General features: G+C 41.0%; 1 protein-coding gene across 1 annotated transcript in view; it reads left to right on the top strand.

The window, feature by feature from the left end:
• The window catches only part of pinx1 (PIN2 (TERF1) interacting telomerase inhibitor 1), a 28,202-nt gene extending 16,430 nt beyond the window's left edge, over nucleotides 1-11,772 (top strand). Inside the window, exon 7 of the mRNA XM_084737475.1 lies at nucleotides 10,739-11,772. Within this exon, the coding sequence (XP_084593601.1) occupies nucleotides 10,739-11,458 (720 nt within the window). The 3' untranslated portion in view covers nucleotides 11,459-11,772. The remainder of the gene's footprint in view (nucleotides 1-10,738) is intronic.
• Nucleotides 11,773-12,046: the final 274 nt, after the last annotated feature.

Genomic DNA, 12,046 nt, shown 5'->3' with positions numbered 1-12,046 from the left:
CTACGACCTGATAAATGGGTGACCACCACTTCACCTTCAACCTCTTCCCACCTTACCGTGTAGCCATCTGAAAATGTATGCTTAAAACCATTATTTACACTCCCTGACCAGTGAGGGTTATCAGGTTGTGGTGGAGCACCTGTCCATCTACATGGCTCTCTGTTATCCATCACCCATCCCACGCTTGCGAGCCCCCTCCATCTCCTGCCTCCTCTTGTGCCCCTCAACACAATTACTCACAGTATGACAAACGACAGGCTCTCTCTGCCGAGATATCAAAAAGCCCCGGCCACTTCTAAATGAAGGCACTTTGGCAGCCCTGTGCTCCCCGTGCTTATCGGCGGGCGAGCAGTGCCCCTGGCCGTCCTGCGTCCCCCTCTCCTTCCCCCTCCTTCTCCACCACCGTGCCCTCCTCAGGGGGTTTAGTTAGGGGAGCCACATGGAGGGCCAGCCCGGCTTGATTTATCTCCCTTGCCCCTCTGCCCGGCCACTCAGGCAGGCCGAAAAGAGCCGACGAGGCTCCAACGGGCCTCAGCTCGAAAGCCCGGCATTAGCTGAAATAAACCATTCTGCCGCCCAGTGAAAAATGTCCTCTGATTGGCTAATTAATCAGTCAAAGGGGAGCGACGCGGCTTGTGACTTGAGGGACCCAAGCGGGCAACCGCAGAGGGCCTGCTGATAAATAGACTCCACGCCGATTCATACATCAACAAAAGTTAGTCATTTTTTAAAGCCGCCAGCTCAGATGAAAGGTGGAAACAAGCCATAGTTCTTTTTTTTCCACCCACATTTTCTTCTACATTTCTGTTTTTGGGTGTGTGTGTTTTGAAAAATATAAAATTCAATTTTACCATTTTCTTCTGTTTATTTGTTTTTCTTACTTTCAAAAATATATTTTTTTACTTTTTTTATTTCTTATTTATATGATATTAAGACTGTACAGTGGCCTCTTTGTCATTGTAATAAACATGAAAATAAATTTCAAAATATTTTGTGAGGAACCACCAGCATAATTCATTATATCAATTTACTTTAACTTAATGCAATCACTGTATCAAATCTTCAGTTCACTGATTCAGCCTCGTATTCAGCACAGGTAAAAAATAACATTCATGTCTTTAATGGATTAAGTTTTACAGTCGATTTAACAGGTTTGATGATTTCACTATTAGAAACATCAATATTGTTACAACATCGACCTGTTCATTAGATCTGTGCTCCTTAAAAATGTCAGTGAAGAAAAATGGTTGAATATAATTTGGTACAAGGCTTGTTTTGACGTCTGAACCCTCCAGTCAGGCGGTTGGTATGGCGCGCCCCGCGCTCGGGTCAGCATGACCCCTGCAGCCTCTCCCACTCCCACTCCTGCTCAGGCACAAAGGGCCGAGGATCAAGCCTCATCGGGTGGCACCTGTTGCAAGTGTTTCCAGCCCACGCAACGTCCACATGAAGGATCGCACGTCGGCGGGGCCTCCCCCGATACCACAATCTTAAGGAATATGGGACAGGGGCGGTGTGGCTTTGGGGGCTCGAAGGTTTGGCAGATGCGTCGGTAAGGCGCCAGGGAGACGATGGGCGGAGTCAAACAATGAAACTTTGCTGACAGCACAGAAACAAAATGTGTTTTTGGTGTAGAAATTGTCTGCAACTCTAGTGCGGGTTTCACAGGTTGCAAATGAGGCCTTACAGAGTAAAGGGAGGTTGTGTTGACTGTGTCAAAATTATTAGGAATTAAGGAAAAAAACGTGGGAACCTTGACCATAATAATTTAAGAGTAAGATGTCCTTTTTATTTCAGCTTGACCTCATGCACGAAAGCAGGCTTGACAGCTGCTTTATTATTTTTAACTTAATTACTGTTATTTTAAAGCTCATTATTTTCTGCATCTTGACTTCATTCATTAGGATAAAACTAAAGTCTGGCTTAAATTGTATTACACGTTGCTAGTGCTGTATATATTTAAGTATTTGTTTGTATCTGTCAGTTTTATTGTTCCTCACATTCCTCACATGGTCAACTGTCTGTCCATTTATTCTTTACTCACTGTCACTTATTCATGTGACTGTTTGACTTTTGCTACTCCTTTTTTTTATTATTCTTTTTAGCAGTGCCAGCCAGATCTCTCTCCTGGCATTTAAGATTAATCAGTAAGTTTTTGTTTTGTTTGTTGGTTTCTTTTTGCATTTTCAGTTAAAGTCAAATATAACAAAGGATGCAAACAAATCAAATTGTACACCCTCCTCATTGAATGACTGTAATTGACTCAACAATGTCAATACAAATACAGATTTTCTGTACAAAATCAAAATAAATAGTCTACATTCAGAGTCTTTCAAACACCACCAAAAAACAAAGAAGTATTCAAACTCAAAATCCTAGTCCAGATTTTCTTTAACACCTTCACAGTAACTGAATTTACTTGGACTAAAAGTTCTGCTGCACTGTTGACAGTATAAATAGAAATACACCACTAAAGCAGAGGATTTCTTTTTGGCTCAGTTGTCCATCAAGTTGCAGCACTGACACCGTTGAAAGGGGATGCCGGTGTAAACGTGCGTTGTCGTAGTGTGCTTTGGCTCACTTTGAATGGGCCCGTGCACTCATGCAGGGCACTGGGCTTATTGTGAGGCTCTAATTCATTCTCAGATAACATCTAATTGCCTCGAGCGAAAGCTCTCCCTGTCTTGAGCATGTTTGTTGACAGGCCCTTGTGCTTCTACCGCTGAAAATATCAAGACCCGCCAAGTATTCCTCCCTCCTGCAAAGACACACACACACACACACACACACACACACACATACATTTACCACCTACCTCCCTGGCAGTTGTGTGGACTGCTCCCTCCTGGCCATGCCAGCTCGCTGACACTTACAGATTAGCACAGGACAAAAAAGAAAAAGAGGGCGTCCGTCTCTTAGTTACAGGCCTAAACTAGAATACATGGGGCCGGGGTAATTACCGCCTGGTGAAGCTAACCGCCCAAAGATTTCCAGCCCTCTCGGCTGTTTACAGCCACCGACTACCGTTTAATCACTGACTCTTTAATCTAATAAATCACAGCGGGGGGAAAATAATCACTGTATCTTCCCTCTCTGGGGTAGGGGTGGGAGGGACCCCTATGCTCTTGAGGGGGGCATTGTCGGCAAGCGTTTGCAGTGTTAAACAAGCACAGGGCAGTCATGCTGCATGCATAATGTTGTCTTCATTTGTTACTTATGATAAACGTTCTTGCACCGGGCTCAAAGAGTAATTTTTCAAAACCCTTTTTTTGTGTGTTTTTTTTTTAACTACACACAGAAAGTCTGCCTTTAGCAAAAGTAGTGCTTTGAGGAAGCTTCCATGTGTGGCATTTAATGTACTTACGGTACATAATTTTATGGTATCTAACTTTGTGACCCTGCGAAGGACAAAGATGGATATTAGCATCACTTTAGAGGCAGTGACATTACTTAAAAATATTGATGGTCAGCGGAAGGGTTTGCTTATTTACCAGGGAATAAAGCAGCAACCTGTTTTTGTGTCCGCCCACATCAGGCTCATGAAGGATGGGCTGCTGGACTTGTGTGCTCATCAGGGAGAGACAGCTGGCTAATCAGGGCCTGATCCATAGACCTTGAGTATCGCCAAATTTATTATTGTGGCAGGACAATGAGGGCACACTCATGCAATTACAGACCCAACCATTATTGGCTAGAAATTATTGAAAAAAACAGCCAGTAATGCAAACAGGCAGTTTTTTAAGAAAATAATAAATGGGCAACTGCAGCTTTGTCAAATGCTAATTAACATGTGAGCCAGAGGGTGACTTTATACCCTTGAATAGCTGATTGGTTTTACATAACTCTTAATATCTACCTGTTTTTAATAACTTTTAATAACCTCCTAACCTCTCGTTTGAGTTTTGAACAGTGTCACACTGTTGGCTGAGATTTAGATTTTTAATAACTGATACACTTTATAACCAGACACCCACACCTTGAGGAAAATTGAAGGGCTGGTAGTTTGAGCGACAGCTGTCCTCGTTGCTGTTTGTTTTGGAGCACCAAACTTGAGTCTTGTTTGGGTCGTTACTGGTTTTGATATGAAACTTTAATGAATGAATTGTTATTCGATGTTCTGCTCCCTAAGATGGTTAAGCAAAAAATTTAATTTGTTACATGTAGGGCTGGGAAATATAATGATATCATATTGTACAGTGTTTCCTCTAGGATTTTTTTCAGCAGCGGGGGCAGGCGTTCCATTTCTCTTCTTAGAGAAATATTTCAATAAACTCATCTGAAAAATGCAGTCAGTTGTTACATAATGGTGTGTAGATATTAACGTTAGCCTAATACTATCAATTAGTTTACTCACGTTAGCGACTCTGAGTTGGCACCGGGCCAAATTAACTTAAACTATCCGATAAGTTACGTAACGTTAGCTGGTCATCAACATATTGTGAACGTCTGTTTAACTTGTAAAATCTATGTCGAGTTATCTCAAGCTAATAACTTAAGTCTACCTCTTCTCCGGCCGGTAATTCGCTGCTTTATTGTTTATTTGTAATTCGGGAATTCGCTCCTCTGACTCTGCCCTGTCGCCTAGGTGCTTGACATGCTTGACGACCGCACCCCCCAAACAACGCTAGCATCATGCAAATGAGCACGCGCAAGTATATTTCCATACTGAGCAAGATAGTTATCTGCAGTTTACCTTAGTGAAAAAAAGAAAGAAATTTGAAGGAGTGGCGGCTAGGATTTAGGAGTGGCGGGCCGCCACTGCATTACAGTTAAGTGATGTCATTTTGAAAATTTGCCAGACTGTTCAAGCTGATCTCATATTTGCAATATAATACAACAAACCCTCAGCCACTTCCATCATTTGTAGTACACAACATATCATCAGTCACAACTTACACGATCAAGAATTAACGATATCGACCAAAATGAAACTTCACTATTATGTCAGGTTTTTCGGCTGTATCACCCAGGCCTCGTTACACATCAGTTGAGTTGTACAATTATTAGTATTAGCAAAGACTCAATTTAAAAGGCCATGGATTGTGATCAGGAACTTCATTAGGACATCCTGGCAAGCACTGACTGGGGAATTTTATTTCCTCCTTAGAAATAAGCAGGAATTACGTGGCTTTGTTTGCTCTGTAAAGGTTTCAGATCTAGTCAGTAGTCGGTTAGTTGAATAAAGTTTGACAAATTGCTCTGCTGATCTTGTTGGGTCAAAAAAGTTTCACTTGCACTCCAGTGAACCTTTTCCACCCTCCCTCTGTTGGCTTGATTGACTCTCCTCCTGAATATGTTGGCCTCAGTATCTTGGCACCTTGGCACACGTCTTACCGTTGGCTTTCCATCGGCTACATTAGCAGGGAGAGATAGAACTGGAGTGTCTTGAAGGAGGCGGCCTGTTGAATGTCTTCCCACCCTCTCCTTTTCTCTGGGACCCTCTGCGGGCCCTCCCTGTGTTCCCTGCCCAGCCCCAGCCCCCGCCAGGGGAGAGAGCGGAGCAGGAAGGGCCCGATAGCCAGCCAGGCCGCTCCTCTGCCGAAGGAGCCTTATCTCAGAACTGCACACAGTGCACTGAGCGCATCCTTTTCCTGGGGTTCTGGGTCCGGGAGGAGGAGGAGGGGGAGGAGTAGACATGGCTGGATATAGGTGTGTTCTCCAACCTTCCACTCCTGAACCCCCCTCTGCTGTAGCCTGGGACAAGCTGCTTTTTTTTTTCTCTCAGTCTTCTCTAGTTCCAGCAATTATGTAAACTGATTTTATAAATTACAAATTGGTTGTGTCCTTTCTTGAGCTGTAGGTTTAAAATGCAAATCCAGTTTAATGTGCATTTGCTATTATAGGAAATGAACTTCACTCTTCAGAAATTTAAAGAAATTTAATTATAAATATAATACATTTTATAATATAAAAAAATAAGTTGTTCAATTTAGTTTTTCTTTTTAAGGATCAGCTATACAAGAGTACAAATCTAAACCACTGGCATTATTATTGTATGGCATGAGAAAGATTTACTTACCTTCACTAGAGGTGCAACTAACGATTGTTTCCTTTATCGATCGTTTATTGTATAAAATCTAAAAATAAAGTGAATCATGCTTATCACAATTTCTCAGAGCTCAAAGTGATGTCTTCAAGGTTCTTATTTTTTCAATCCAACAATCCAAAACCCAAAGACTCTTAAGTTACTATCATAAATGGCAAAGAAAAGACTGAAACAGTCAATCAATAATCAGAATAGTTGGCATTTAATTCTCTTTTGATCAGTTAATTGACTCTATTCTTCACTGTTTACTGTATATTGAGGGTTAAGTCTTTTGTTGCCAGGGCGTCACCTAACACCAGTTCAATAAGTAAAACTAATTACTGACAAACTGACAAAATTAACTACGTGAAACTACCATTAACTACAACTAAAGATTTTCTGCAGTTGTTAATAAAAAAGCTTAACCAATTCTTTTCACTGCTGGGCTTTTACTGTGAGTCAGTGTTGTGACCGTCTATTAAAAGTTTTAAATTTTTACTGTATTAACTTGATATTACAGAATAAAAACATCAAAACATTTTTCAACATGAAGAAAATGTTACTCGTCTTGAAAAAAGCAGTCACAAAACAAGTTTTCTCATTTTTGTTTTAATCACACAAAAAACATTGTCATCACAGGTTTTCAAATGTTTTTTTGATTTTTATTATTGTGTCCTGCCCAAATAATATTACCAGTCAACAGGCTTACATGGCTTCACAAAGAATCGCAATATTATCAAAATCACAAAATGGTCAAATACATATCTGAATAGCAGAACCAGAACCTAATTGCAATGTTTTTTGAAAAAGTATAAATGTGTGAGAAAACAAAATTATAATGAAGTACTGCAGTGCTGCAGAGAGCTTGTTCTCCAGATGAAAGAAAATGTCTTTGTTTGGTCCAGATTCCAACAAATGTCAGACCATCACAGTTTTAATAGTTTGTTTTCAGTAAAAAATGAAAATTCGAATGCAAAAATTATCATTCCCACTAAACATACTGTACATATATTTTGCAATTGCAATTTCCATCACAATAACAGCAACAGCAACAGCAACTTTTTCAACATATGATGCAGCTTTACAAGGGAGAAGTGGTCAAGACGGCAGCAACACAATTATTATTATTATTGGTAGTAGTAGTAGTTGTTGTTGTATTAGTAGTAGTAGTAGTAGTAGTAGTTGTTGTAGTAGTAGTAGTAGTAGTATTGTTGAGACAAACAGACCAGAAACCAGAGTAGTAGCACAAACTGCAAATCCTACTAAACAAATAAACCATTGTGACATTTTTCCAAGCTTTAGAAACAAAGGTACTGAGTAACTTATAAGCATTAAAATGAAACCATCATTCCATTATATCATCATTTATGGATTTTGCTCAGACGTTTCATTTAATAAAGATATTGCATCATCATAAGGACAATACATTAGAAAAGGTGGTTAAAATGGAAATGAAGCATGATAAAATATTGCTTACATGTTGATATTATAAGTTCATAAAATGGCATTTTGTGATAGCTGTATTTTGTGATTGTATTGTAAAAATGTTTTATCCTAAAGCTTCTACTGGGATACATATATACCCTGCTCTGAGAGTATTGTCTCAGTCCTGTTGTATACCAAATGTTCTGGCACTCACACAGAAGTGGTGACTGATAATAACAGGCCAAAGAAAATAACACACCTGGAAATGAGGAAACAAGATCTCAAACATTACTGCCGAGTTGTTTCTTAGTAACATGTTGCCCTCAACAAAAATCTCCAGGGCTGCCAGTACTGCTGACTGGATCTGTAGGTTTATATCTGTACTGTACGTGTGTGTGTGTGTGCGTGCATGTGTGTGTGTCCAGCGCAGCACTTTTCCCTCCTGTCGGATCAGGGTCTAATGGAGATCCCCAGGCAGTGAGGACGAACTACATACCAAGTTCCAGCCACTTCCCCTGATGAAGGAGATGTTTCTCTCTCAGTCACTCTGCTTCTCCTTTTTTCCCCCTCGCTCATTCACCCTCTCCCTCTCTTGAGAGTAATTTCACAGGCAGCTCTAAAGTGGCCCCCAGCCATCTTCCCAAATCCCAGTTACATGTTGTTTGGCGCTGTCAGCTCTAAGCCCCATCTCCTCTCTCCCAAGCAGAGAGGATGCCATTGTGCAGTAACAGGGAGTATAGATTTTCTCTGGGAAGTTGGAAAGTTTTGCTTAATGGCACCTCACCTGAAGGGCCTTAAACCCCTTGTTAGAAGTTAGGGGCTTCTTTCTAGTCGAGGTCTGAGGTGGCAGAAAACTTTGTTGTCCATTTGGACCACCTGCCTTGTCATTTAGCCTCAGTCATTTGCTTCATGGCAGCTTTTGAATCACTTTTGATGTAACACAGTCAACAGTCAGGCTGCAACTAAAGGCTCATTTATGCTAAACATTAGATACAGACAGAACCTTCTGTTCGTACTCTGCATTCATTTCAGTCATATTCCTGCATTTTCTTTTTTTTTTAAGCTTGCAGATATGGACAAAACGGAGCAATACCACCAGAAGTCATGTGGCAGTAGGGCTGAATGATTTTGAAAAAATATCTAATTGCAGTTATTGTGACTGATATTTCAGTATTACAGCAAATAACCTTTTTATCACGCTTTTTCTCATTTTCACTGAAAAACACATTAAAGTTTTTATGTTGTGATTTTAGCAGACAAACGAAGATGGTCTACTGGATGTATTGCATACATCACTAGACTAACATAAAACAAGCATGGATGTATATGGGCAGTGCTGGTTACATCATTTGAAACAGACACATCTGTTTTTGTGTCTAAAACGGGTTAAAATGAGATTATTTTCATTATTATACACTCTGCCAATGATTTTCACAATTAATCACAATCATTGTTAATTGTATAGTTTAAAAGAATTTAAGAAATTGCCCTTTACAATCACCCAGAGCCCAAACCGACGTCCTCGAAGTCCTTCTTTTGTCCAACCAACAGTCCAAAATCCAAAACCTTTAGTTTTATGCTGTAATAAATGCCAAAGAAAGGTAGCAAATCCTCACACTGAAGAAGCTGAAAACAGCAAATGTTTTGACAATTTTTCTTGAAAAATGACTGAAATAAACAATGTATTTTTAGCTGGCAATTCATTTTCCAGTCAACAGAATATGCAGTAATTCGTCTAATACTCATGTACGTTCTCCTTGTTTAAATCCTAATCTCACATACATAATTTATAGCCTTAAAAGAGAACCTTTGAAGTTTGGGTACATTCACAAAGCAGTGATTTCTCACCATATTAATCAATATATTAGCTTCCAAAAACAATGGTTGTTTCCCTTATGGAGATATATTGACTGTGAAGAGCCTTTTAGTGGGATAAGACTAATAGCTTGTAGGGTTTCACTGAAGTCCCTGGTGGCTAGTTTAAAAGAAATGACGTTTTTGGTATATATAGATAAATATAAATACAGTATATTTTAAGCTCCAGAGGAAGTGCATATGTAGTAATGTCACTCTGTATTTCAGTCTGTTCAGGTCCCATAAGATCTGTTTGTATCTACATGCACATTGTTTCTGTAGCCCATCAGTTAGCTTGTCTATCTCAATCAGTGTTGAGGGTCAAAGCAGCAATTCTGTAATCTGAATGTAAAAGCTTAAAGGCCAGACCGCAAGGTGACTCGGCACAACACGGCGTTTTCAATTCATCTCTAATCTGTAGGGTCTGAAAAATGCCATCCACTTCACCACCTCTGAGGTAACACACGGAGCCGTGGTATTGTTTAGTGCGATTCTCAGGAGGAGCCTCTGTATTCTTCTGGACAAATCATTATGCATTGAGTAGGCCATTAGGAAAATGAAGACAAATGGGTCGCAGGGGTGAGGTGACAAATTGTTCATGCTGTAGTAGAGTTAAAATCTAGACTGTGTTGTAGCTCACAGTTGTAAAGTTGGCCCTGTGTAATAATAACGTAGCCTAAAGGTTGGAGAGATGAATCGGTGACCGCACTGACTCGCGTCTCCAGACTGGAGACAGCTTGACCTTCTTTTTAACAACTATTTTCAGTTTGTCTTTTAGCAAATCACCTCCTAACCGACTCTCCGGAATCACCACAAGTCCAGTTTTACCCCAAGCAGCTTCTGCTTTGCCCACAAAATGGGACAGAAAATCTGCAAATCTAGTTTCGATTATTAGAATAGTTGGCAGTTAATTTAATAATCAGTTAATTGTTGCAGCTTTAGAATGGAATATGTGTGTAAATATTTGTAGACCATATATCCTTTATATTTGATATCATGCTGTATACAGGCACCATTTGAACTGAGAAAATCTGCTGCACACTGTCAACATTTTTCTTTTATATATCAAATAAGATGTTTTTGGGCAGACTGCCTTCATCAGGCAAATATACTATTGTTTCACACCAGAATGCTTCACTAGTGAGGAGCTGACTGTGCAAGGACACACAGCTGGATGTGTGGTGTTGTAAGACGATGATGATAAATGTCAGATGCTTATTTTAAGGTGATCCTTTAACACCTATTGTTACATCAACATCCTATTTTGGCCTCTTTTCACTCGCCAAAATCTGCCTGCTTAATCTCTGCGTGATGATTGACGATCACTTAAGCTCCTCGCTCCACCATTGTGTGCTGTCTATTTCTGTGTAGATTCTCTAAATGCTGCATTAAATCCTGACTCTGTCCTCTTATTTGTGTTTTTTTTTGGTGTAGGACAGCAACAGCAGTGATTCTCAGGGTGTGATGGAAGAGACGTCCACTCCTGCTGCTTCTGAACTGGACACAGAGTCCATCACCAAGACCGTGAAAAGCACGCTCACCATGCAGGAGTATTTTGCGCAGCGAATGGCTCAGTTGAAGAAGGCTCGTGGACAGGCCCAGAGCACGGAAACCTCAGCGGAGGCAGAGACCAACGAGACGTCAGGTCCCTCTGAGGAGGCCAGTCCCGTCCACAGCAGCAACGACGACTCAGAAGAGCCCAAAAAGAAAAAGAAGAAGAAGAAGAGCAAAAAGTCAGCAGATGAGCTGGAGGCGGCAGAGGAGACCACCAGCGCTCCCATCGTAATCGAGGACGATGAGGACCAACAGCGGGAACGTCCCGAGAAAAAGAAGAAGAAAAAGAGGAAAATGGTCGAAAGCGAGGAAGGAGCCGCAAATGAGAACTGTAGCTCCACCTCTGGTGTGGAGCAGAACTGTGAGGAGCTGCCTCCATCCAAGAAGAAGAAGAAGAAGAAACACCACGAGGAAGCCGAACTACTAAATGGACATGAACCAACAGAGGAGCAAACTGTAGAGTCTGAGGTCGTTCACAAAAAGAAGAAGAAACAAAGAGAGGAGGTGGACGATGGAGTAAAGGAGGAGGAGGAGGAGGAGGCGCTGGTAGAGAAGAAATCTAAAAAGGACAAGAAAAAGAGGAAAAAACATCAAGAGTAGTCTGGGATTAACAGAGTCGGCCTCCAGTTCCACCAGTCCTTCAGACTCCGACTCCGGGCGTGCTGCTCATGTTATTGTGTTTATCATACACATGATCATGGAGCACATATGTATGGAGTTTTTGCCTTTTTAAGCAAATCAAATGTCTTGTACTGTATATATAATCTAATAACCTGTCCTTGAAAAACATGTCACTGTTGTTAGGTGACATTAAAGGGGTAGTTTGGAGTATTTGAAGAAGATGGTGGTCAACACACCCCCAGTTTAAAGAAGCATCAGGAGTACTGGTTTAGGAGGTTATATGCTGCTGTGGACTAGGGGTGGGGGAAATTTCCGATTCTTAGATGCATCGCGATTCGGACGTGGACGAATCTGAATCGATTCACAAACGTCCAAATTTCGATTATTTAAATCTGTTAATTAAAGTGATACAGAAGCTTCTAAATAATGTGGAACTAAGAAGCGCGGTACGCGTCATCGCCGGGACACTTTGGGACGCGCACCTGGAGCGACACGCGCACAGCGGAAAACAAACATGGCCGACCGGCAGCCACCTCGCCATGAGGTCCGAACAGCTCCTTCTAATTT

Source organism: Lutjanus erythropterus, chromosome 15 (assembly GCF_056507025.1).
Source record: "Lutjanus erythropterus isolate fLutEry1 chromosome 15, fLutEry1.hap2, whole genome shotgun sequence".
In the NCBI taxonomy this organism is placed as follows: Eukaryota; Metazoa; Chordata; class Actinopteri; order Lutjaniformes; family Lutjanidae; genus Lutjanus; species Lutjanus erythropterus.
This window is presented reverse-complemented; position numbering and strand designations above follow the sequence as displayed.